Source organism: Oncorhynchus tshawytscha, linkage group LG10, assembly GCF_018296145.1.
Source record: "Oncorhynchus tshawytscha isolate Ot180627B linkage group LG10, Otsh_v2.0, whole genome shotgun sequence".
Lineage (NCBI taxonomy): Eukaryota > Metazoa > Chordata > Actinopteri > Salmoniformes > Salmonidae > Oncorhynchus > Oncorhynchus tshawytscha.
Genome location: NC_056438.1, coordinates 46882404 through 46907997, shown reverse-complemented (window position 1 = coordinate 46907997; position 25594 = coordinate 46882404). Strand labels below are relative to the sequence as shown.

Below are 25594 nucleotides of genomic sequence, written 5' to 3'. Positions count from 1 at the left end.
AGGTGTAGGTGCATACCGTGGGGGTAGGCGATGGAGGTGGCGCAGGTCTTGGACGTGGCGGCTGCCAGCATCATACCCACAAAATCTGAGGCGTCTTTCACCGACTCATCCTCGTCCTGATCCATGCTGGCCTGGGCCTTGGACTCCATCAGCTTGCGCTTGATGCTCTCGTAGATGACAAAGTGGATGACTGTCTCGGAGATGCCGGCGTACGAGGCAGACATACCGCGGTAGAAGCCCCGCCAGCCCTCCGTCTGGTAGACCCGCCGCATGCACTCGAAGGCATTCATGCGCCGCTCGCCACGGTTCCTGTTGTAAAAACATGTAGCGTGTGAGTAAATTTAATAGTTGAACACAGCAAAAAGGGTATGCAAAAGGTATGCAAAAGGATATTTGATCATACAGCAAACAGGAAACAATTGGCAGGTAATAATTGAAAAGGGATTTGCAAAGTCCAATAAAGTATATGCAATACTACTCAGGGTGTTATTCTTTCTTTCCCCTAGTACCATGAGTCAATGCAATATGAAACTAGTCAAATAAGCATGACAACCCATAACATAGTTAGAGAACCAGTAAAATATGAAACAGCTGGGGAATAACATAAGCTAAGGGGAAAACTAACTTTAAATTTTTTTTAAATCGGCCAATGGCCTAGATTCAAACTCCCTGCTAAGTGCTTACCTGGCATCCAGTTGCAACCGGGTCTTTATCAGCCAGATGGGATTGGTTGCAGTGATAGCAGTGAACCCTGGGAAGAAGAGTTCAGAGGTTCAGATGGGGAGAGTGACACAGTGTGAAAGACAGCCTATCCAAGGACAAAGATGTACACTGGCCTACGGGTGGGGGGGTATTTCACAAAGCACCAGCAAGGAGTTGGCCAGCTAAGAACATTTCCTCTATTTCCTGGATGATAAAGAAAGAAACACTTGAATATCGGGAATGATATTACCGACTCAATACTCGCAGTAACCCAACCGAATGACATTAAACTTCAGCTGGCTTTATGAATGAGAAAAAGTACGAGTTAGAACTGAGTGCTGGCCAATCTATCGATCCTGCGTTTGTGAAATACAACCCCGGTGAATTCTACACAAAGCTACTTTCCTTCTCAACTGGCCACAGTGTGTAAAAGCATTGTTGACATCTTTAAGCTGCGTTTATGAGCCGTTTGTTTACGTCTTGGCAATCTCGTAAAACCGTTCCTTATCCCCGGTATTCCGGAAATCAGGCCAGAGATGATGTAAAAATGAACTTCATTCATTCAGTCGGCCTTAATCATCGTTCGATTTAAGGCAGACGGTTTGTCCTCACAGGATTCCTCAATCAAGGTTGTAATACAGCACGGACAACAACAAAAACTCAGCTTAAAGATTTAGCCTAGTCAAAGTATCTAACATTCTTCATTATCATATCTAGAAGTTGTAACACATGTATCTAAGATTTGGCTGTAATTTAAATCATAAATACTATTCTTAATTATATAGAAACAAGGTGGGCCTGAATGGCATGTACAGAACAGGCACTATAGAAGTATAATAGTGCTGTTCTATTGTTCCGCCTCCTCAATTCATATTATTATTATTCACTCTGGTTAAGAGTGCCTGATAAAGGACTACCGTATAAATGAGTCAATGAATTTTGTCAAATTTAATGTGAACATTAGTAGCTAGCTCCCAGATGGGGAGAGCTCAGCCTTACAGTAGGCCTACATAAAAATAACAAGTAACTGTGCTGTGTCGTCATGGTGTGAGCCTCAGCTGAAGGCCTCATCGGTTGCCACGGACCATGAGGAAACAAAATGGAGTCTGGCTTTCTTGAATTATTAATGAGGACCTAAGAGGAATAACTGAATATCTCTGAGTAGAGGAGGTAAAGTGTTATTTCCCAGGGGAAGTAGGCGTGCGTGTATATACACACAGTGCATTCGGGAAAGAATTTAGACCCCTCAACTTTTCCCACATTTTGTTACAGCCTTATTGTAAAATGGAATAAATTGTTATTTTCTCCACACACAATAACAAAGCAAAAACAGGTTTAGACATTTTTGCTAATAAAATCAAATTTTCATAAGTATTCAGACCCTTTACTCAGACCCTGAAGCACCTTTGGCAGCGATTACAGCCTTGAGTCTTCTTGGGTGTGACGCTACAAGCTTGGCACACCTGTATTTGGGGAGTTTATCCAATTGTTCTCTGCAGATCCTCTCAATCTCTGTCAGGTTGGATGGGAAGCATCACCGCACATCTATTTTCAGGTCTCTCCAGACATGTTCAAGTCCAGGCTCTGGCTGGGCCACTCAGGAACATTCCGAAACTTGTCCCGAAGCCACTCTTGCATTGTCTTGGCTGTGTGCTTAGGGTTGTTGTCCTGTTGGAAGGTGAACCTTCGCTCCAGTCTGAGGTCCTGAGCAGGTTTTCGTCAAGGATCTCTCTGTACTTTGCTCCGTTAATATTTCCCTCGATCTTGACTAGTCTCCCAGTCCCTGCCGCTGAAAAACATTCAATCTTGGTTTCAGCAAACCTGAGAATCTTGCTTCTCATTGTCTGAGTTTTTTGGGTGCCTTTTGGCAAACTTCAAGCGGGCTGTCATATGTGCCTTTTACTGAGGAGTGGCTTCCGTCTGACCACTCTACCATAAAGGCCTGATTGGTGGAGTGCTGCATAGATGGGAGAACCTTCCAGAAGAACAACCATCTCCACAAAGGAACTCTGGAGCTCTGTCAGAGTGACCATTGGGTTCTTGGTCACCTCCCGGAGGCCCTTCTTCCCGGAATTCTCGGTTTGGCTGGGCGGCCAGCTCTTGGAAGAGTCTTGGTGGTTCTAAACTTCTTCCATTTAAGAATGATGGAGGACAATGTGTTCTTGGGGACCTTCAATGCTGCAGAAACTTCTTAGTACCCTTCCCCAGATCTGTGACTTGACACAATCCGGTCTTGGAGCTCTACGGACAATTCCTTTGACCTCATGGCTTGGTTTTTGCTCAGACATGCACTGTCAACTGTGGGACCTTTTATATAGACCGGTGTGTGCCTTTCCAAATCATGTCCATTTAATTTACCACAGATTGACTCCAATCAAGTTGTATTAACATCGAGGATAATCAATGGAAACAGGATGCACCTGAGCTCAATTGAGTCTCATACAAAAGGGTCTGAATACTTATGTAAATAATGTATTTGTTTATACATGTGCAAAAATATTTGTAAAAACACTGCTTTTGCTTTGTCATTATGGGCAATTGTGTGTAGATTGAGATTACATTTTGCTTTAGCGATTTTAGAATAAGTAACTGTAACGTATCAAAATGTGGGAAAAGTCGAGGGGTCTGAATACTTTCCGAATGCAGAGTACATACAGTACTAGTCAAAAGTTGACACAGCTACTAATTCAAGGGTTTTTCTTTATTTTTACTATTTTCTACATTGTAGAATAAAAGTGTAGACATCAAAACTATGAAATAAGACATGGCATCGTGTAGCAACCAAACAAGTGTTAAATCAAAATATTTTATATTTATGATTCTTCAAAGTAGCCATCCTTTGCCTTGTCCGCTTTGCACACGCTTGGCATTATTTCAACCAGCTTTATGAGGTAGTCACCAGGAATGCATTTAAATTAACAGGTGTGCCTTGTTAAAAGTTCATTTGTGGAATTTCTTTCTTTCTTAATGCATTAAAAGCCAAAATTGGTTGTGTTGTGACAAGGTAGAGGTGGTATACAGACGATAGCCCTATTTAGTAAAAGACAAAGTCCATATTATGGCAAGAACAGCTCAAATAATACTTTATGACATTGTCAGTCAATTTGGAAAATTTCAAGAAGTTTTTAAAGTTTCTTCAACTGCAGTCATAAAAACCCATCAAGCGCCATGATGAAACTGGCTGTCATGAGGACTGCCACAGGAAAGGAAGAGCCAGCGTTATCTGCTGCAGAGGATAAGTTTATTAGAGAGTGACCAGCCTCAGACATTGCAGCCCAAATAAATGCTTCAAGTAACAGACACATCTCAACATCTGTTCAGAGAGATTGCATGAAATTCATGGTTGAATTGCTGCAAGGAAACCACTACTAAAGGACACCAATAAGAAGAAGAGACTTGCTTGGGCCAAGAAACACTAGCAATGGACATTAGACTGGTGGAAATCTGTCCTTTGGTCTGAGGAGTCCAAATTTGAGATGTTTGGTACCAACCGCCATGTCTGAGACGCAGAGTAGGTGAACGGATGATATCTGCACGTGTGGTTTCCACGGTGAAGCATGGAGGAAGAGGTGTGATGTAGGGGTGCTATGCTGGTGACACTGTTGGTGATTCTTATTTTTTTTACTCAAGGCACACTTAACCAGCATGGCTACCACAGCGTTCTGCAGCGATACACCATCTCATCTGGTTTGCGCTTTGTGGGAGTATCATTTGTTTTTCAACAGGACAATGACCCAACACACCTCCAAGCTGTGCAAGGGCTATTTGGCCAAGAAAGAGAATGATTGAGTGCTACATCAGATGACCTGGCCTCCACAATCACCCGACCTCAACCCAATTGAGATGGTTTGGGTTGAGTTGGACCGCAGAGTGAAGGAAAAGCAGCCAACAAGTACTCAGAATATGTGGGAACTCCTTCAAGACTCTTGGAAAAGCATTCCAGGTGAAGCTGATTGAGAGAATGCCAAGAGTGTGCAAAGCTCTCAAAAGGCAAAAGGGTGGCTACTTTGAAGAATCTAAAATATATTTTGATTTGTTCAACACTTTTGTTTGGTTACTACATGATTCCATATTTCCTAGTTGATGTCTCCACTACTATTCCACAATGTCGAAAATAGTAAAAAATAAAGAAAAACCCTTCAATGTCTAGTTGTGAGCAAACTTTTGACTGGTACTGTATATAAGTGATACCAAAACATGTATTATTTTTGTGTTACTAATAAGTTGCTTAAACTAATGAGTTTTCAATCCGAGACCAATTTTTTTTTAAATTTTACCTTTATTTTCAATGATGGCCTAGGAACAGTGGGTTAACTGCCTGTTCAGGGGCAGAACGACAGATTTGTACCTTGTCAGCTCGGGGGTTTGAACTTGCAACCTTCCAGTTACTAGTCCAACGGTCTAACCACTAGGCTACCCTGCCGCCCCAATGAATCCCCTGACAATGCATCAAGTCAGTATGTTACTTCAGAAGTGAGTGTTATGTCATACACTTTACGAGGTATACGACAAATGTGTAAGGTGCCGGTAATGGTAGTGTGACAATAAGGTGTGCATATTTAAAGACGGACAGAAATCTGGCACATCACGTGTGCTTTGTGCCGTTGTGGTCGAGGCACTGTAATCTCTAAACAACAGAAGTCAAACAAGGCCATTGGAAAACGAACAGAAGTATACATATGAGCTAAGATGGACGATAGCATCTTCTCTAAACAAGTTCTACAGTACAGTCTCGATCTAGAGCCTCTACTGTCTCAAGGGACACAGTCCTAAGGCAACTGCGTGAAGAGGATGAAAAGTCTGCGGAAGAAGAAGTAAAAGAAGAGGAAGAAGAGAGATAGCGTCTATGGCGTGTACTCACAGAGTAGGGGCAAAGCTACTCCGCCTCACAGCTGCAGCTAGAAGCCTGCAGATATGGGGGGGGGAGAGGGGGCTGAGGTGGCTGGGGCTGTCCCCCCCCTCACGCAGGGGTGAAAGCTACAGTAAAGCCCTAAAATAGACACAGGCTTTTCTGTACCACAGTCACACACAGGCAGCAGACAACCAACCAACCCACCCACCCACAAATGCATAGATGGGAGAGGAAATTTACCAATCCTACCTAATCCCACTTTTTTTTCAACAGGAAAAATAGGAGGACAATGCATCACTCCCAACCCACTATCCCCCCCACACACTTTTTATATAAACAGGTAAGATCCCCCTAAGCCTCCCCACTCCCACATTTGCACTAGAGGTCGACCGATTAATCGGAATGGCCAATTTAATTAGGGCAGATTTCAAGTTTTCATAACAATCGGAAATCGGTATTTCTGGGTGCAGATTTGCCAATTAAAAAAAATATAAAAATGTTTTATACCTTTTTATTTAACTAGTTAAGTCAGTTAAGAACACATTCTTATTTTCAATGACGGACTAGGAACGGTGGGTTAACTGCCTCGTTCAGGGGCAGAACGACAGATTTTCACCTTGTCGGCTTGGGGGATCCAATCTTGCAAGCTTACAGTTAACTAGTCCAACGCAATAACAACCTGCCTCTCTCTCGTTGCACTCCACAAGGAGACTGCCTGTTAAGCGAATGCAGTAAGTTGCTAGCTAGCATTAAACTTATCTTATAAAAAACAATCAATCATAATCACAAGTTATCTAGTAATATCATCAACCATGTGTAGTTATTATCTAGCGTGTCCTGCGTTGCATATAATCTGACTGAGCATACAAGTATCTAAGTATCTGACTGAGCGGTGGTAGGCAGAAGCAGGCGCGTAAACATTCATTCAAACAGCACTTTTGTGCGTTTTGCCAGCAGCTCTTCGTTGTGCGTCAACCATTGCGCTGTTAATGACTTCAAGCCTATTAACTCCCGAGATGAGGCTGGTGTAACCGAAGTGAAATGGCTAGCTAGTTAGCACGCGCTAATAGCGTTTCAAACGTCACTCGCTCTGAGCCTTGCAGTGGTTGTTTCCCTTGCTCTGCATGGGTAACGCCGCTTCGAGGGTGGCTGTCGTTGTGTTCCTGGTTCGAGCCCAGGGAGGAGTGAGGAGAGGGACGGAAGCTATACTGTTACACTGGCAATACTAAAGTGCCTATAAGAACATCCAATAGGGAAATAGTCCTATAATTCCTATAATAACTACACCCTAAAACTTCTTACCTGGGAATATTGAAGACTCATGTTAAAAAGGAACCACCAGCTTTCATATGTTCTCATGTTCTGAGCAAGGAACTGAAACGTTAGCTTTCTTACATAGCACATATTGCACTTTTACTTTCTTCTCCAACACTGTGTTTTTGCATTATTTAAACCAAATTGAACAGGTTTCATTATTTACTTGAGGCTAAATTGATTTTATTGATGTATTATATTAAGTTAAAATAAGTGTTAATTCAGTATTGTTGTAATTGTCATTATTACATTATAAAAAATTTTTTTTAAAATCTGCCGATTAATCGGTATCGGCTTTTTTGGTCCTCCAATAATCGGTATCGGCGTTGAAAAATCATAAATCGGTCGACCTCTAATTTGTACCCACCATTTTGTTAAACCAACAACTAAAGGTGAGAGAAGAAAGGGGTCACACAACATCTCTTCCCCCGACCCCGTGACCTTTCCCGACCCACACCTGTTTTAAATGCAAGAGGACGTCTCGTGTCGTTTCTCTCCCCTACGTTTTGTCAGGTATGTCTTTCTTGGTAAGGGAAAGAAAGAGAAAAATGCAAGTCTGTTGTAAACAGAACATCAGCCCTCTGGTAGAATTCAAATGATGTGCAGGACAAAACAAATAAACATGCGAGGTACACAATAAGAATCCAATATTTTCTTTCAATTATTTTCTTAGCTGATGCTACAGGTGCCGTTCCTTGTGTACCATCGTATCATTACCATAATCACTTTTATTGATTCTAAAACATGAGAAATGGGGTCACACAGAAAAAAAAATTGGGGACACCGTCAATGCTGTCCTAATAAAAATAGGTCAAGTAGTGCAAGAGAGGGTTGAAATGCTAACCTTATCAAGCTGGTTTATAAAGAATGGCATATAATATCATATGTATTAATATAGTCTATAAATGACTTAACTTAGAAGGTCTGATTAGCAGTTTTGTGATATGCCAATTCAAGAATACCACCAATCGGGTCTGATAGTATTTTGGACAAAATATTGTGTGGAGGCCTGACCTCGCAAACAGTCATTTTCCTTTTCTTTTTTTCTGGAGTGTCACTCAGCCTTTTCCTGCTGGGCCCCTTTGTTTCATATCTAAACAAATTCAATGGTGTGGCTTAGTTCCAGTGTTATTACTGCAGTCATCTGCTGTAATGCAGTGTGCTTTTAAACTGAATGGAGCCCTCTATTAAAATACATGACAGAGGAGGAGAAGGTATCCATCTGTCTTCACAAAGAGGGTCACCAATGCCGCATTCAAAACAACTGGGAACTCTGGGGGGGGTGAGCTCCGACTGGGGGAAAAAGCACTGAACAGTCATCCAACTCGAAGTTCCAACTCGGGAACTCAGACCTCTTTCTAGAGCTCAGACTTTCCGACCTGAAGGTAACTGACATGATGATTTGTCCTCGTATTTTTCCAAGTTCACAGTTGTTTTTAAACGCAGCAATATTATTGTTGAGGGGGTCAAATAATCTACAACCTAGTTTAAGGCTATCATTACAGATAATCCTGAATGAATTGTGAATAATGATGAGTGACAAAGTTAGAGTCAAAGATCATAACCCCAAGACATGCTAACCTCTCACCATTACCATAACCTCCCCTGTTATTGTAATGGTGAGAGGTTAGCATGTCTTGGGGTTATGATCTTTGACTCTAACTTTGTCACTCATCATTATTCACGACTCATTCAGGATTATCCGTACTCCTGGTAGCATCCACATTAATGTAGAAGTGGTTAGAAAGATAATTCATTTTTTACAATAAAAGTGACTCCAAAATAACACTACAGTATTACAATTAATTTCTATTGGTCACAAAATAATCTGAAACACAACCGAAACAAACAAGCAAATGGTCCCAACAAATTGGAAGCAAGCTTGATGTAGTAATTGCGTGCTAGGAATATGTAGCCAAATAATAAACTTCTGACTACGTTATTTATAATAATATTTATGGGTGTCAATTTCAACCCCTACCTTTTTGAGAGTTACTTGGCAAAAAATTTTTTTAAATGACTCTCTCGCAATTGCATTTTTTTTAGCATACAATATAGCGTACAGTATTTTAATTATTTATTTTACAGTCATAATTGCTCGTCTATATCAAGGGTGTCAATCATTTCGGAACCCACCGTACAAGCGTGCCATATTTAAGGCACTGAAGGCACAGTTGAGAGCTCCCGTTAGCCGCCTCCTTCAAAGGCGAGGGCGGACGTACATAGCTGAACCACACGTAAACGACAGATTTACTACGTCTGCTGTGTTCGCTGTTCAAGACTAACGATGTTGAATGGACAAGCCAAATAAGGACACTCAAACCTCTAATAGTGACAAGGTTAGCATTTCCCTTCATATGCCGATTTAAAGGAAAATCAAAGTGTGATGTTCATTTCCTTTTTACAGTGGGGGGCGGGGGAGGGTGTAACAGGCTGGTAAAAGGGGGAGGGGGGCAGTGTATCAAGGCGGCGCAATCACATTAAAGTTACAGGAGATACGAGAGCTGCAAACCAGCTGGCCGTGACCTATCATCAGCATCATCATTATTACTAGCATCAATAGCATCATCATCATCATCATTAGCATAATGGTCAAACCAGTGAAAGGAAATGGGGTGCTACCTGAGGCGTCCGCCCAACAACGTCCGGCCGACGTGTAGCCGCGAGGCGAGGAGACCTCCCGCAGTGAGGCCCCTGACATGTTAGCACCCTGGGGCCCTTTACTACTGTACACACACACACACACACAGCACAGACAGCGCGTGAAGGGCCACACTCACTGTTTAGCAACCAACTGGTACGTCAACACGATTTAGGGTCCTCCGAAGAGCCTCAAAAGAGACGACAAATGAAGAAACGGGGAAAGGAGAAAAATAACTGGGGGAAGTGGGGGTGGGACAGAAAGCACAACCCAAACTTTGAGGATGTTTCTTTTTTCAAATTGCTGGACCAGCCAGCTACTGGTAAGTATTATAGTGGTATGTAGTGAAATGTTGAGCCTCTGCCATGTTGGCTGTATATCATTGTAGGTTAAAGACAAAGCACTTGTGGGTCTATTCACTGAGTGTAAAAGCTATTGAGAGAGAGAGAGCAGTTAAATGTATGAATAGAGGCAGTTAGTACAAAATGCAACTGTTAACTGTGTGCTATGTCCTTTTCACACTTTTTTTTTGTCTTTTCTAAGTGCTTTGACAAAAGGTTTCTTTTCACATCTTAACTTAACTGCAATATTGAAGAGCAGAATAAACCGTAACCTCTTCACTGTCACTATAAATATAAAATGAGGTTTGACCCGTTTGATCCTGAAAGTCTTCAATTGTGCTTTCGGACAAACCATCTGTGGTTGATATTCAAAACACAAGAAAATGTCCACAACAAGGTATGCCATTATAGTGGCAATGTCTAGCACATAGCCGTAGCTGGATATAAGCTAGAGCAATGTTTCTAAAACATTTAATTATCTTCAAATGAAAACAGCAACTCCATACACCCCATAACACAATGTAAAAAAAAATAAAAAAATCATGAAATTAAAATGTTACTTTAAAACAAAAAATAAATATTACAAAATAAACTATCCCCTTGATGTTTCTATGTAATCTGTCAAAGTAAAATAAGTTGCTGGAAATCAATTGTCTAAACAAGTGAACTTTGAAAGCAGCAACAACCAGTAGAAACTGCACTGACCAGATGTTATAGACAGCCGGGGGGGTTGTGGAACGACTGTTACCTGCTAGGCCTGCAGACACCATGTGAACTTGCGTGGAGTCAGCCTCAAACACACCGTTCAGCTTCTCCTTGGCAGTGGAGTAAGCTGCAAAGTAGATGGCTCTGTGGAAACAGGAGGAAATTGATGGGAGCTAAGAATACCGTGAATCAAACCGGTAACACCGGAACTCTGGGCCGTTTCCAATAAACAATATTTTTTTGGGTCACGATAGTCCATACCAACACAGTAAACAAAAAACGTTTCCTTCTTGTGAGATTAGGGCAAAATGGCACAGTATAAATGACAGGCAGCGTCCCCTCTGTCCAAATTGACACGGAGTAAATGGCCTGGGACTGATGACATGAGCGATTTCCACTGAAACCAGTTGCCTTCATTTCGGTAGTTGTGTCTGTGTCCCCATGTCACCAACCCACATTAAACCTCCATCTACGCCTATGTAATGGTCCATTAGGAGGGTTCCTGCGTAGCGCGTACATCTCCACTCCCAGATCACATGCCCTGCTCTAGCTGGAGATTTATTGCCCTTGCAACTCTTACTCTCTCTACTTAACTCAAATCACAGGATTACTCAAGTAGACATTTCCACTGTGGGGGTTCACAACCAACGACACGCCTGCACTTGGCTCGCTCACGTCGCCCTCAGTGTGCGTTTGTCAGAGTGTAAGCATTACGTAACAGCTGACCTTAGTGATGGTGAAATGGACTGATTTAAAGCCCGTGATGCTGAGTGTGTGCTGTGCTCTGGATGAACAGCTGACTGCCCAGCCAACCATCCAGCCATGCTCTAATGGCCAACAAGATGCTCAGCTCGACAGCCCGCTGCCTAGGGGAGGCAAATCAGCCATTATCTGTCCACAGCTAGAGCACACAGCAGCAGTGTTACTGTAGGCAAAGCCTGGTTAGATGAGGTGTCCTGCTGTGTTACTGTAGGCAAAGCCTGGTTAGATGAGGTGTCCTGCTGTGTTACTGTAGGCAAAGCCTGGTTAGATGAGGTGTCCTGCTGTGTTACTGTAGGCAAAGCCTGGTTAGATGAGGTGTCCTGCTGTGTTACTGTAGGCAAAGCCTGGTTAGAGGAGGTGTCCTGCTGTGTTACTGTAGGCAAAGCCTGGTTAGTGTCAAGTCGCTGGTGGGCAGTATTGGGTGAAGAGTTGTTGTTTTTTTCTCTGTCCCAGTCCAGCATTGAGGAACCTGCAGTTTTATTTCTCTCCCCTTGCATTTCTCACTCTTTCCTCCTCAGTATTTTTCCAAGGCAGTCTGAGCTCAGGTCAGTCTTTCACCTTTCTCTCACTACCTCCCTCTCTCCTGTCCTGCAGTGCTAGCAAAGGCGTGTGCGTGCTCAGGTTTAGTGTGCCCTGCTGTTGGTCTCGCTCTGCTGCAGTGTTGAGGCAGACTTTACATAACGTCCCCTCTCTTCCCTGCCCGTCACGAGGCAGCCGGCCGCCACAGCTAGGGAGAGCAGCTCACTCCACAGAGGACGGGAAAACACACACACACACACTATTCAGACTCTGCATACTCACAGGCACAGCCTAGACAGACAAAATACACAGCCGGAAACAGGGCAGACCGTCAAAGGGCATATAACGCCGCCACAGAGAAGGTGAGAAAAACAGAATGCGAGAGAGATAATCTACATGCAGAAAGGTAAAGAAAGAAAAGCAGATAGAGATAAAAAAATGAAAGTGATAAAAAACATGTGTAAGATAAACAGAGACAGAAAGAACCATCTCACCCAGGGAAGGGGGGATTAACACACAACAACAGAGTGGGCCAATGGTGCCGCTGCATTGCGATTGCTTCGGCAGCGACACCCTCAGTCACATGACCCAGCAGCAGCCCCAGTGGACGACCGCTGCTCTGCTCACAGTGACTCTGATTAACAGAGACTGGACCCCGGAGGCTGCTGTTGCGTAATATGGCTCACACTTAGAACGGTCTCCTTTCTGTCTGGGTTCTACCACTAGGGAGAATGAATAATGCCCCGGTGGAGGCGGAAAATGAGGACGGGGCAGGAGCGGAATTTTACTGAGATTCGGTAGCAATCATGTATTGTTCTTTTCATGGAACAAAGATTATGTTCTGTGTGGTAATGAAAAATAACGTAAATTGTGGTAATCATCTTGTCCTCCGATGAGGGTTGTGGTTTAAAACAAAAAAGGGATTCTGAAGCGGAGGTCAAATGATGGAAAACACACACAAGACAAACGTAATTATCTCTGTTTCCCAGCTGAATAGAATATAAAATCTACATCGCCACCCACGTTGAAATCTGCAGTTGCCAGAAAAAAAAGCTCCATGAAGTAGCCTACACAAGAAAGACAGAAAATAGCAGCAGAAGCCACAACAGGAAGGATAATTATTGCACAAGTGAGGTCATACCTGGAAGGAGCCACACCCACCAGGTTGGGCCCCAGCCCTCTGAAAAGCGAGCGGGGTCCCTCCTTCTCCAGTATCAACCTGTAGAGGGAGGGAGTAGAGAGAGGGGCGTTGTCAGTTAGCATAGTGCTAAATCAAAGAGCTAATTATTCATTATGCTGAAACATAAGAAAATATGGATTTCAAGACAGTGCTCCAGTCGTGGGCTAGTGCCAATGTGTATAATCAGACTGCCATGACCATAGCACATCGGCCTTTGCCTAAAATCTTAACTAATATACCGATGCATTTATGTCCTATTTTACAATAACACACAGCATCAGGAAATGGACCACAAATGCATCTGTGTATTACAATATTAGTCACAAATGGAAGGAACCAAAAACGTGTAAAAACGGATCAATATAACAGATGACGCAGTCGATTAGATGACGCATCTCCGCATTCGTCTGTGGGAGTGTGACATTGGGACATTATGGTGATTTAAAACGAGAGGAAATGTACTACAGGGCAATATACCTGATACGTAACGCTGTGTCGTCGGCGACGACGGATAAGAGTAGCATTAGGCGGCTTGCCAAACAGTGAAGATAGATGGCAGGCCTCCAATGGAGACAGCATGACATTGTGAGGGCACGCAGTGCGAGTAGCTGCTCTATGTAACATGGTAATGGCTGAGGATTGTGCTCATGCTGTGTTTATAGTGTCATTAGCCTATACACTGAGTGTATAAAACATGAACACCTTCCTTTCGCCCTCAGAACAGCCTCAATTCGTCAGGGCATGGAAATCGTTCCACAGGCATGCTGGCCCATGTTGACTCCAATGCTTCCCACAGTTGTGTCAAGTCAGCTGGATGTCCTTTGGGTGGTGGATCATTTTTGATACGCACAGGAAACTGTTGAGCATGAAAACCCCAGCAGCTTTGCAGTTCTTGACACACTCAAACCAGTGCACCTGGCACCTACTATCATACCATGTTCAAAGGCACTTAAATCTTTTGTCTTGCCCATTCACCCTCTGAATGGCACACACACACAATCCATGTCTCAACTGTCTCGGGGCTTAAAAGTCCTTCTTTAACCTGTCTCCCCCCCTTCATCTACACTGATTAAAGAGAATTTAATAAGTGACATCAATAAGGGATCAGAGCTTTCACCTGGTCAGTCTGTGTCATGTTTTGTCCACTCAGTGTATGAGCTCCATGACAAAATGTTACCCCATTTCCTGACATCGCTGCTACCCTACACCCTAGGAATCACTAGCCTGAATTCAAGCCAAGGTTATTCCACTAATAACCTACTCCACCGAGATAGCACACGCGCACTGCTTTGAAATAGCCTAAAATCAAGGATTAACGACACTAGATTCAACTGTGAATTCAACTATGAACACAGTCCTAGAAGACTTCCAGCGTCTTCCCTCATATCTACACAGCTACAGAGCTCAGCTCATTTGGCCAGCGCTGCGTACGCTGCTGACCCACTTCGGCAGGGTTTTTCTCCCTGTGCTGCCTAGTGGTGGTGTTGGGTTTCAGCTAGTGCTTCCCGAGGACGGAAGCATGGAGGTTGACTGAGGGAAAGACAGGAGAGAAGCAGGTCCAAGAACACTGCAGCGGAGCTGTGATAAGACGGAACCAAGCCTCCAGCTAGAGGTCTGGGTGGGATGGATTTATTCATCCTGCTCCCGCCCGCAGCTTTCCATACCGCACCCGCTGGCTTTCTGTCCGACTCCGACCCGCTACCGCAAGAACTGGTCGCGAACCCAATCGCAGTCCCGCAATGTTATTTTAGGCACCTGTGACGCAGCTCACTTGGCAGCCATAGTCCCAGCAATTTTGTGCCCTGTAGGCAACATCAAAATGAGCAAAAATAACCATAGAAATAGGTTAAATTATCAGGAATTCTCGTGGCCAATTATATTAGGCTGTCGGTATTACTGGGCTATATCAGAGAATAGAGGTGTCATAAGATTTTGTTGGGCAAAACCGTTCGGGCGCTAAAGGATGTCTCATGGTCTGACAAAACACCGCTGTAGCTCTGCCACCTTTCACCGCAGATGCGGAAGGGCAACATCGGCGGATGCGATCGTTTGAGACTCATCCAAAATGCAATCTCTACCTTAGACAGATTTTGATGTTTTTTATTACGCCAATTAAAATTCAGCGGGGCCGCAGAAATCGACTCAAAAGGGTTTAAGAGACTTGCAATTTCTCTTGAGCTACGTTTGATTTATTCAGACCAAGACAAATCTGGGTGATCAATTATTATTTCTAGGCAATGTAGTCAACTATCGCCCAATCATATTTACTAAGTACAATTCCTTGAAAAGATAACTGTCCCGTGCCTCTTCGTCCACGCGTAGGCTATAGCCTACTCTATTTAATTGAGACCACACACGTGCACATGATCTTGCACATATAGCTTCTGAACTTGAAGCAGCAAGAATGATGACAGCAGACACTTGCACTTTCCCTTGAGCTACGCTTTGCATATAGGATATAGCCTGCCTTTAAGAAGACGATTTGCAGGCAGAGACAAATAAATGGGAAATCAATATTTCCTGAAAATGAAAAGGCGCAACGCTCGCTCATCATAGAAACCTAACCTGTGTGCGCACGTTGTACCTTTTTCATTTCAATTAGGATTTTTTGTTTTGTTTAATGTTTTGCACCTCGACTCACGTTGGTTGAGCACCCTCCACATCTTTATCAATATTTATTTACAGACACTGTACTAAACTAGTGTAATATTTAATTTCCTTGAAAAGATAGATTCTCTGAAAAATGTATTTGTCATGCTGTCACGACTTCCGCCGAAGTTGGCTCCCCTGCCTCTTCGGGTGGCGGTCGTCGTCACCGGCCTACTAGCTGCCACCGATCCCTTTTTCGTTTTCTGTTTGTTTTGTCTTATTAGTTGCACCTGTGTCTATTTGTGTTTGCCTGATGGGCTTCCTTATTTAAAGCTAGTATACCCGCCCTTGTTTTGTGGGAGATTATTCTTGTGTTTGTGTTAGGTGTGTTCATGCTCCAGACCTGGTACCCTGTGTTTTGGGTTGGTCCATATTTTTTGCGCCCTGTGTTGTGGGCATTGCTTTTGGTGCCATATTAAAGTGCACTTCTTCCTGTGGAACTCTCTGCTCTCTGCGCCTGATTCTTCCCTCACACACCTAGTCCCCCGTGACAAACGCCATGGCCATAAAGAGGCTTTTATTCTCTATTTTGGTTAGGCCAGGGTGTGAGTAGGGTGGGCATTCTGTTCATTTTCTATGTTTTGTATTTCTTTGTTGTTTGGCAGGGTGTGGTTCTCAATCAGAGGCAGCTGTCTATCGTTGTCTCTGATTGAGAACCATACTTAGACAGCTTTTTCCCACATGGGTTTTGTGGGTAGTAGTTTTGTGTTTCTGCACCTGACGGGACTGTTTCGTTTTTGTTCATTCCCTTTGTTGTTTTGTGTGCAGTTTAAATACAAATAACACTTACCATGCTGCGCTTTGGTCCACACCTTCTCATACGATGACCGTTACAGTATTTCATTGAGACCCACAAATACAGTTCATTTGGAAAGTAATTCAGACCCCTTCCTTTATTCCACGGTTACGTTACCGCCTTATTCTAAAATGGATAAATTTTTTATCTGTCTACACACAATACCCCAGAATAACAAAGTGAAAACAGGTTTAGACATTTTTGCAAATGTATTAAAAATAAAAAACAAATACCTTATTTACGTAAATATTCAGACCCTTTGCTATGGGACTCAAAATTGAGCTCAGGTGCATCCTGTTTCCATTGATCATCCTTGAGATGTTTCTACAACTTGATTGGAGTCCACCTGTGGTAAATTCAATTGATTGGACATGATTTGAAAAAGGTACACATCTGTCTATATAAGGTCCCACAGTTGACAGTGCGTGTCAGCCATGAGGTCGAAGGAATTGTCCGTAGTGCACCAAGACAGGATTGTGTCGAGGCACAGATCTGGAGAAGGGTACCAAAACATTTCTGCAGCATTGAAGGTCCCTAAGAACACAGTGGCCTCCATCAATTTCAAATGGAAGAAGTTTTAAACCAAGACTCTTCCTAGAGCTGGCCACCCGGCCAAACTGAGCAATCGGGGGAGAAGAGCTTTGGTCAGGGAGGTGACCAAGAACCTGATGGTCACTCTGACAGAGTTCATCTGTGGAGATGGGAGAACCTTCCAGAAGGACACCCATCTCTGCAGCACTCCATCAAATCAGGCCTTTCTGGTAGTGTAGCCAGACAGATGCCACTCCTCAGTTAAAAAGGCACATGACAGCCCCCTTGGAGTTTGATTCTCTGGTCTGATGATTGTTTTATTTAACTAGGCAAGTCAGTTACAATGACGGACTACACTGGCCTAACCCGGAAGACGCTGGGCCAATTGTGCGCCGTCCTATGGGACTCCCAACCATGAAACCAGGATTTAACTGTTTGGTCTGAATGCCAAACGTCACATCTGGAGGAAACCTGCCACCATCCCTACGGTGAAGCATTTGTGGCAGCATCATGCTGTGGGGATGTTTTTCGGTGGCAGGCACTAGGAGACTAGACCGGATCGAGGCAAAGATGAACAGAGCAAGGTACAGAGAGATACTTGATGAAGTCCTGAGCACTCTGGAGCAGGTTCTCAGATTGGGGCAAAAGTTCACCTTCCAACAGGACAATGACAGTAAGCACACAGCCAAGACAATGCAGGAGTGGCTTCGGGACAAGTCTCTGAATGTCATTAAGTGGCCCAGCCAGAGTCCGGACTTAAAGCCAATCGAACATCTCTGGAGAGACCAGAAAATAGCTGTGCAGCAACGCTCCCCATCCAACCTGACAGAGCTTAAGAGGATCTGCAGAGAAGAAATGGGTGAAACTCCCTAAATACAGGTGTGCCAAGCTTGTTGCGTCACACCCAAGAAAACTTGAGGCTGTAATCACTGCCAAAGGTGCTTCAAAAAGTACTGAGTAAAGGGTCTGAATTTCCATTTTTAATACATTTACAAACATTTTTTTTTAAACTGTTTTTGCTTTGTTATTATGGGGTTCTGTGTGTAGATTGATGAGGGGAAAAAACTTTAATCCATTTTAGAATAAGGCTTTAATGTAACAAAATCTAGAAAAGGTCATGATGTCTGAATACTTTCCGAATGCACTGTATGCCCATACAACTACAAGGTCTATGGCCCAGTATTTTTTGATAATACGCTCAAGCCTCCATTACCCCTCCCTTACTGTATGCTCCCTTCATAACGCCAGTTGTGAAACAGGTTGTGCCTCCAGGCCCCTTGGTGGGGTATATTTGAGATGAGGGCATGTTAACAGCTGTCGGTATAAGCAAACCAAAACAGAACCACACTAAGCCTCTCCCCCTTCTGTTCTCCTATTTTTACAAGTGAGCGAGAGGCAGATTTAAGTATGCTATGGAACAACTTGTTCTTGTCCAATATGATAAGGGATATTTTTGCCTTATCAGAAATGATGAAAACAAGGCTAAATCCCCAATCTGAGATGTGTTTTACCAAAATAATGTCTAGAAGCTATTCCCGCTATGTGGTTGTGTGTGGGCAGGGTCCAACGTAAACTTTCTCTCACTGGCCTGGCCATAAATCTACTTGCCCAAACAGAATTTCTACTGGGCCGGACATGGTGTGGTTTTAATTGGGATCATACAGAGCCTATTGGTTGGCATCCTTTCTCTCAATATGCAGCTATTAACATGCAACATTTGGTTATGTATTAAAAGGCTGTGTAATATAATTTAGCAAAGTCATTACTCCATTCTTTAGAATTGCATTGTATTCATTATTATTTGTAAAGTATGCCATTTTGAAAATATTTTTATTTGATCTAAAAATAGGACGCTGCCCCTTTAAGAGAACTGCGTTCCAAAAGAGATAGCGGCCTGGCTACAGTAGGCTAGCCAAGACTAATGCTAAAGTGTCTTTTTGGAACTTTCTTTTTGCAGACAATCAATAGTAGCCAGCATATTGCTAGTATGTTCACAATTCATTTTGTAAATCACTTTCCTTAAAAAAATAATAAGCTCAGCGAGTTGATTGATGGGCAAGTATTTTTGCTCTGGACAGCTTGAGTGTGCTGTGTGAACACATTAACTTCTGTACTGCTTGAGTGCAGTGGTGGAGCTTGAACGAACGGCCAATCGTATTGCTCAAATTCAAAAAGCACGACTGTAGTCTTCAATGGTAGACTGCGACAGAGCAGATAAATGTTGAACTGGAATGCAAAAATGCACCGACAAGATCCACTGGCCCGACATGTTCTTACTGGTCCTGGGGCATAGTTAATGTCGGACACTGTAAGGGAGATCCATATTCCCGCGATCAAAATGCTGAATGCAGGTGAAGATTCAGTCATAACATAGTATGATGAAAGCAGGGAAGGACTCTCCTAGATGAATAAAAACAATTTAGACGGGGTAAAGTAGGCTCTTTCATTAATGACCTTTGTGGACAATAAAAGATGGCCGCTCCGTAACCATGAAAAAGGAGAAGTTGAAACATGTTTCTGTCTGGTAACACTCCCGTCTACAGTAACTCATCTTTGAGTCATAGGGTGTTCGGTAATGGTATTAAAAGGGCAGGTACGATACTGTAGGTGGCCTTGACAGTGAAACAGCCAGATATAAACTCTTCCCGAGAGGGTCGGCGATCGTTTGATGATGGAGGAATGTCTGCTGTTGGTTTGCCAGTTGCTGGTCCAAGGGTTAGGATGATTTCTATTTTAACTCCATTCCGTTGTGAGTTTTCAATTGATTAATTGAATTGATAAGAGATCAGATTGACAATAAATGTTGGGGTCACGGAAACCCTGCACTGATGTCAACAGAGTTTATCAGGTTACACGTGAACGTTTTGGGTCGGAATTTGACCCACATGGTTTTTGTCTGTGCAATGTCCATAAACACCCACTCATCCCAAGAATAGACTGGAACTGAACTAAACTTCAAAGAATTGACTCCAACCTCACTGAGTAGACAGTGTGTATTCTCTGTGGTAAGTGCAAACATTTCAGTTCATCACCTGAATAGTCTGGAACTGAAATGAAAATAAAACTGACCCACCAAACCCTGTAAACTCACATAATGTGTAGGATGTTCTCTGTGACCCCTGTGTGTTGGTGAACTTACTTGAGGCAGTGCAAGGGTCCCGGGGGGGCCATGCGGGCCACACTGGCCCCGTTGACGGTGGTGAGCTGCACCTCAGAGATGTAAAAGGTGACATGAGAGGACTGGAGTCTGGTCTTCACTACTTCCAGCGGACAAGTCAGAATAGCACCCACTGTGCCCCCACACCTAGATGGGGAGAGAGAGAAAGAGTAGGGGAGGAAGATGGGCAGGTCAGAATAGCCAAAAGTACAGTAAATACTGTGCTAAACTTTACTTTATTACCATGTTATGGGCCTAACTACTTTATTACCATGTTATGGGCCTAACTACTTTATTACCATGTTATGGGCCTAACTACTTTATTACCATGTTATGGGCCTAACTACTTTATTACCATGTTATGGGCCTAACTACTTTATTACCATGTTATGGGCCTAACTACTTTATTACCATGTTATGGGCCTAACTACTTTATTACCATGTTATGGGCCTAACTACTTTATTACCATGTTATGGGCCTAACTACTTTATTACCATGTTATGGGCCTAACTACTTTATTACCATGTTATGGGCCTAACTACTTTATTACCATGTTATGGGCTAACTTTTATTACCATGTTATGGGCCTAACTACTTTATTGCCATGTTATGGGCCTAACTACTTTATTACCATGTTATGGGCCTAACTACTTTATTACCATGTTATGGGCCTAACTACTTTATTCTGTGCTGTAATTGAAAGTGCTACCAAACAAACAGCTATATTCTAGTTTGTTGCTTGTGGGGGGGGTTGTTTAACATTGCGAAGCTTTGTGATACGAAGACGGGCATAAAATCTCCTGAAGTGAATGGTGGATCATTCAACTCCGATTTTATTGGGGCCAACAACGCAGTGGAGAAGTAGAGTAAGAACCACCCACATCTAGACCTGGTATTTCTGGAAACAACCAGCTGATTTTCAATGCTAGCAGCAGCTGGATCTGGGTCAGGTTCAGTCTATTGACACACATTCAGCTTGAATTGAACATAAAAACGTGCAACTGTAAATAGTCTCTAACCGTTATGGCCAGGGGCCAACCCACTGACTGGGAGACTGAACTGGACTAACTCGTCTGTGACAATGTGCAAACTGAGGTGCTGGCCCTTTTGCCTGTAACACCTTGACATGGTCTGTCTGCCCCCCCCTCCCCTGAGTTAAGAGGGTTACTATTCATATGTTGTGACTCCTGTGTTTGCTAGGTTACAGGCTTTCCCAGCTCCTCTTTCAAATAATATTCGTCAAATGAACCTCAACATGGGCTCAGGGCTGTGTAGAATGCGCACTACAAGGCACAATTATAGTGGAATGGTTCCTGAAAATAGTCACCATTGTGTATATAATCTGTAGGTTAGGTTTATTGAATGTGAGTATCATACATGGTGAGTGCTGACTGGCTGCTACAGGCTGAGCTCTCTGTCAGACTAACCCACATACAGGCAAGAGCGACCTTTGGCCTAGATTCAGAAGGCTGTTCCATGCTGCTGTGTGTGTGTGTGTGTGTGTGTGTGTGTGTGTGTGTGTGTGTGTGTGTGTGTGTGTGTGTGTGTGTGTGTGCGTGTGTACAACAGGCAGTAAGAGTTAACATGTACAGGCCTTGAGCCCTGTTGTGAGAAATATCAAGGGGACTGTAATTAATTAAAGTAACTTTGTCACAACTTGTGCCCCTAACATTGCATTTTCATAGCCCAATGAAGGAGATACAAAATATTCTGGTTTGGCAAGATATGCCTTACATGCTGACATTTTAAAAGTTTGCAGAGTGCCTGAAATAAAAGAAGAGGCTGACAGACAAAGTAAACAACATAAAAAGGGGAAAACAAAGCTAAGAAAGAAAGAAAGAGGAAATGAAGAAAACTATTCTGGCACTACAATGGAATCAAGCAGCATCTTGTCTTCCTCTGAATGTGTCATCCAAAGACTTGCGCCTAAAACCATACTAGAATTAGATTTGCCGTGATAAGTAGGCATATTTAGTGTCCAATTTGCGAGAATGGCTCTAATAACCAACTGGTCATGTTTCAATGCCCCTAAGCACATTGGTGAAATCTACAATCTCAATTTACTTGGAGCAGTCTGACATAGAATCAACACAAATAACAAGTCAAGTCAATTTTCCACAGCCTAGACTACAGACAGGTGCCCTTTAACCCTTTCAACTTCCCCTGTGTCAGCATGATGTATTGAGTGTAAATGTCTACTACAATGTAGCAAAGCTAGAAAATTAGTGACACATATGTCTCCAATAATATACACTACAGGAACGGAAACACGCAGGTAGTATGTTGACAACGTTTACAATTGAGACATTCTTACAGTTTTATTTTAGACAATGAGAATGACACTTGAAATAAACACTGGGAGACTTCTGCCCAAATCAAACGAGACCCGTTTTGTTCTGTGCGTGCTAGAAATAGAATTCACGGAGAATACTGTTCCTCAATATTTTCACTGACATGCATAACTAGACTATCCTTAACCAAGTAAAACAACTTCACAATGGAGTGGAGTAGAGCAGTACAATGAATGTGCAATATAATTGCGGGCTATTTTGGGGGTGCTGAAATCCTTAGTTATCGATTAAAAACAACTACATTTTGTGTGAGGTCGGAGCCCAAGTCCGCCCACACTAGTCACGGCTCAACTCCGCTGATGTGAATTACATCGTGGCGTTGAGTTTTACTTATAGCCTACCGTGTGTGTCAGTCAAACTAACATATTGTAGCCTACCTAGGGCGTATTCATTGCGCCAATTTTGTTGCAAAACGTTTTTTAAACGGAAGCAGATGGAACGAAACGGGGAGGGACCTACCTGAATTTGTCCAATAGAAAACTATCGTTTTAGTTGTAAAACGTTCCAACTGTTTGGAATAATGTAATCATTATAGTGCAATCATCATTATTCCTGTTCGGATTAATGATTACAACCCTGTTTTGACCTCACCTTTTTCTCCAGTCTATGGAATGGTGTGGCAGCAGTTGATACAGTGTATGAATTCTGTAGGCCTGGGCATATTCTCCGTCTCTACAAATGTGTGTTTTATACAGGTGGTTTGTCTGTGTAATAAAATGCTAAATAAATGTGTCAAGAAATGTAATCATGCTGTTCGGCGACATAGCTATAACTAATCGGTCAACCGCTGCTCGAGAACAACAAAGGCTCGTGCGTCATGGATGTTTCATTCACGAGCCTTCTCATCTGTCAGGGCAAACCACGACCACTGTGGAGGAGTGTGATGCGTGGGTGTCAACCTGTTTTCTGTCAAATTAAATAATTGTCGTGTGTGATAAAAGTCAACATCGGACACTACTGCAATGTCTCTGATGTGTTGACACTAGGCTACAATAGCAGTGGCCAGCGCCTAGCTAGCTAGACCGTGGTACCTACTTTGATACTGCAACTGGCTAGCTGCTGCCTGAGGATGGGTCGGGTAGTGCAGTTGCTAATGTAACATGCACGCGCGCCTGGGAAAATGGCAATGTTGGAAATAAATTGGTGTTATTTTCACCAAGATAACCATGCAAGCTCATTTGGACTATAAAAGTCAGTCACGAAATGTTGTCGCCTAGCTAACTTTATTCCCAGCAAATAATAGCTACTCACCCTCCGGCAAACAAATGAACCAAGGTATCCCTTTGACTCATTCTTTAGCATTCTCTGAACCAGTACACTCTTCGGACTGCGTCAAGGGGGAAGACAGGGTTGGATGGCGAACGGTCGACCACCCCGATTTCGAAAACGACTTGCGCACGTCGATAAATTAGCGACGTCGATTATCAATCAGTAACAGTTAGAACGGTGATTCAGTTTTGCCGTAGCAACGTTAGCTAGACAGCTAGTCAACTTGCGTGCTACACAAACCCTTATCTTCGTTTCGAGCAATCCCCTCTTTGAACAGACCTTATTTGAATTTGTAGAGCGTTATACTACAAAAGAAGAGAACTTCAAAAGGAAGATTGTTTTATGTATTCTTGCTTCTATCAATCGCGTTTTTGTCCCCCTAGCTTTCGTTTCTCAACTGTTCACCGCTGCAGTGAGAGGCGATAGGTCATATCCCTAGTATATAACTACTGTAGAATCATATAGGCTGCAAAACAGCGTCCGCTATTGGACAGTTTGCCTTATTACGTCAATTTCTCCGCCGGATCACGCAAATTTCACATGAAACCTTTTATACAATCTTTCACATGATCAGCTGCAGCACCCTATATAAAAAGGGGCAGTTTTAGGTCCTTACATGTATAAATAACTAAATTAACTTTTTTTAACAAGTAATGGTTATGAGGATATGACATGTGGTCATATATGTCTATTACATTTTTTGCCGGTGTTTAACCTATGAACATGATGTCATATGCACATTGCATGAATGGATTTGTTCTTTTTAATTAGGCAACGGTTGGGTCTAATCCCGAATGCTGAACGCTGGTTAAACCGCATTCCAGCCGGTGTCTATTCCACACGTTACCACCAGCTAAATCCAGGGGTATAAAAGTACTACTTAAATCGTTTTTGGGGGTATATGTACTTTACTTTACTATTTATATTATTGACGATTTTTACTTTTACTCCACTACATTCCTAAACAAAATAAAGTACTTTTTACTCTTTACATTTTCCCTGACACCCAAAAGTACTAGTTACATTTTGAATACTTAGCAGGAAAGGAACATTGTCTAATTCACGCACTTATCAAGAAAACATCATTTGTAGAAACCTTGCTGTCTGTCTCTCCGACATTTGCAACATTGTTTCAATATTCAATTACCATCTCCAGCTGTCCCATAGTAATGAGCGTGTTGGGAGTCGGGATGAGAGACAGGCAGGCAGCGTTTCTGTGAATGGTTTGTCCTCTGACAAATCAACTGTAAATTTCGGTGTTCCTCAAGGTTCCGTTTTAGGACCACTATTGTTCTCACTATATATTTTACCTCTTGGGGATGTTATTCGAAAACATAATGTAAACTTTCACTGCTATGCGGATGACACACAGCTGTACATTTCAATGAAACATGGTGAAGCCCCAAAATTGCCCTCGCTAGAAGCATGTGTTTCAGACATAAGGAAGTGGATGGCTGCAAACTTTCTACTATTAAACTCGGACAAAACAGATGCTTGTTCTAGGTCCCAAGAAACAAAGAGATCTTCCGTTGAATCTGACAATTAATCTTAATGGTTGTACAGTCGTCTCAAATAAAACTGTGAAGGACCTCGGCGTTACTCTGGACACTGATCTCTCTTTTGAAGAACATATCAAGACCATTTCAAGGACATCTTTTTTCCATCTACGTAACATTGCAAAAATCAGAAACTTTCTGTCCAAAAATGATGCAGAAAAATTAATCCATGCTTTTGTCACTTCTAGGTTAGACTACTGCAATGCTCTATTTTCCGGCTACCCGGATAAAGCACTAAATAAACTTCAGTTAGTGCTAAATACGGCTG

The 25594-nt window shown here is 42.8% G+C and overlaps 1 protein-coding gene across 1 annotated transcript in view; it reads right to left on the bottom strand.

The window, feature by feature from the left end:
• The window catches only part of LOC112260325 (solute carrier family 25 member 36-A), a 29654-nt gene extending 5434 nt beyond the window's left edge, over positions 1-24220 (bottom strand). Inside the window, exons 1-6 of the mRNA XM_024435345.2 lie at positions 23753-24220; positions 20132-20296; positions 12978-13055; positions 10599-10699; positions 685-751; positions 17-309 (exon numbers count right to left, since the gene is read on the bottom strand). Of these exons, the coding sequence (XP_024291113.1) occupies positions 17-309; positions 685-751; positions 10599-10699; positions 12978-13055; positions 20132-20296; positions 23753-23793 (745 nt within the window). The 5' untranslated portion in view covers positions 23794-24220. The remainder of the gene's footprint in view (positions 1-16; positions 310-684; positions 752-10598; positions 10700-12977; positions 13056-20131; positions 20297-23752) is intronic.
• Between the last annotated feature and the right edge of the window lie 1374 nt (positions 24221-25594).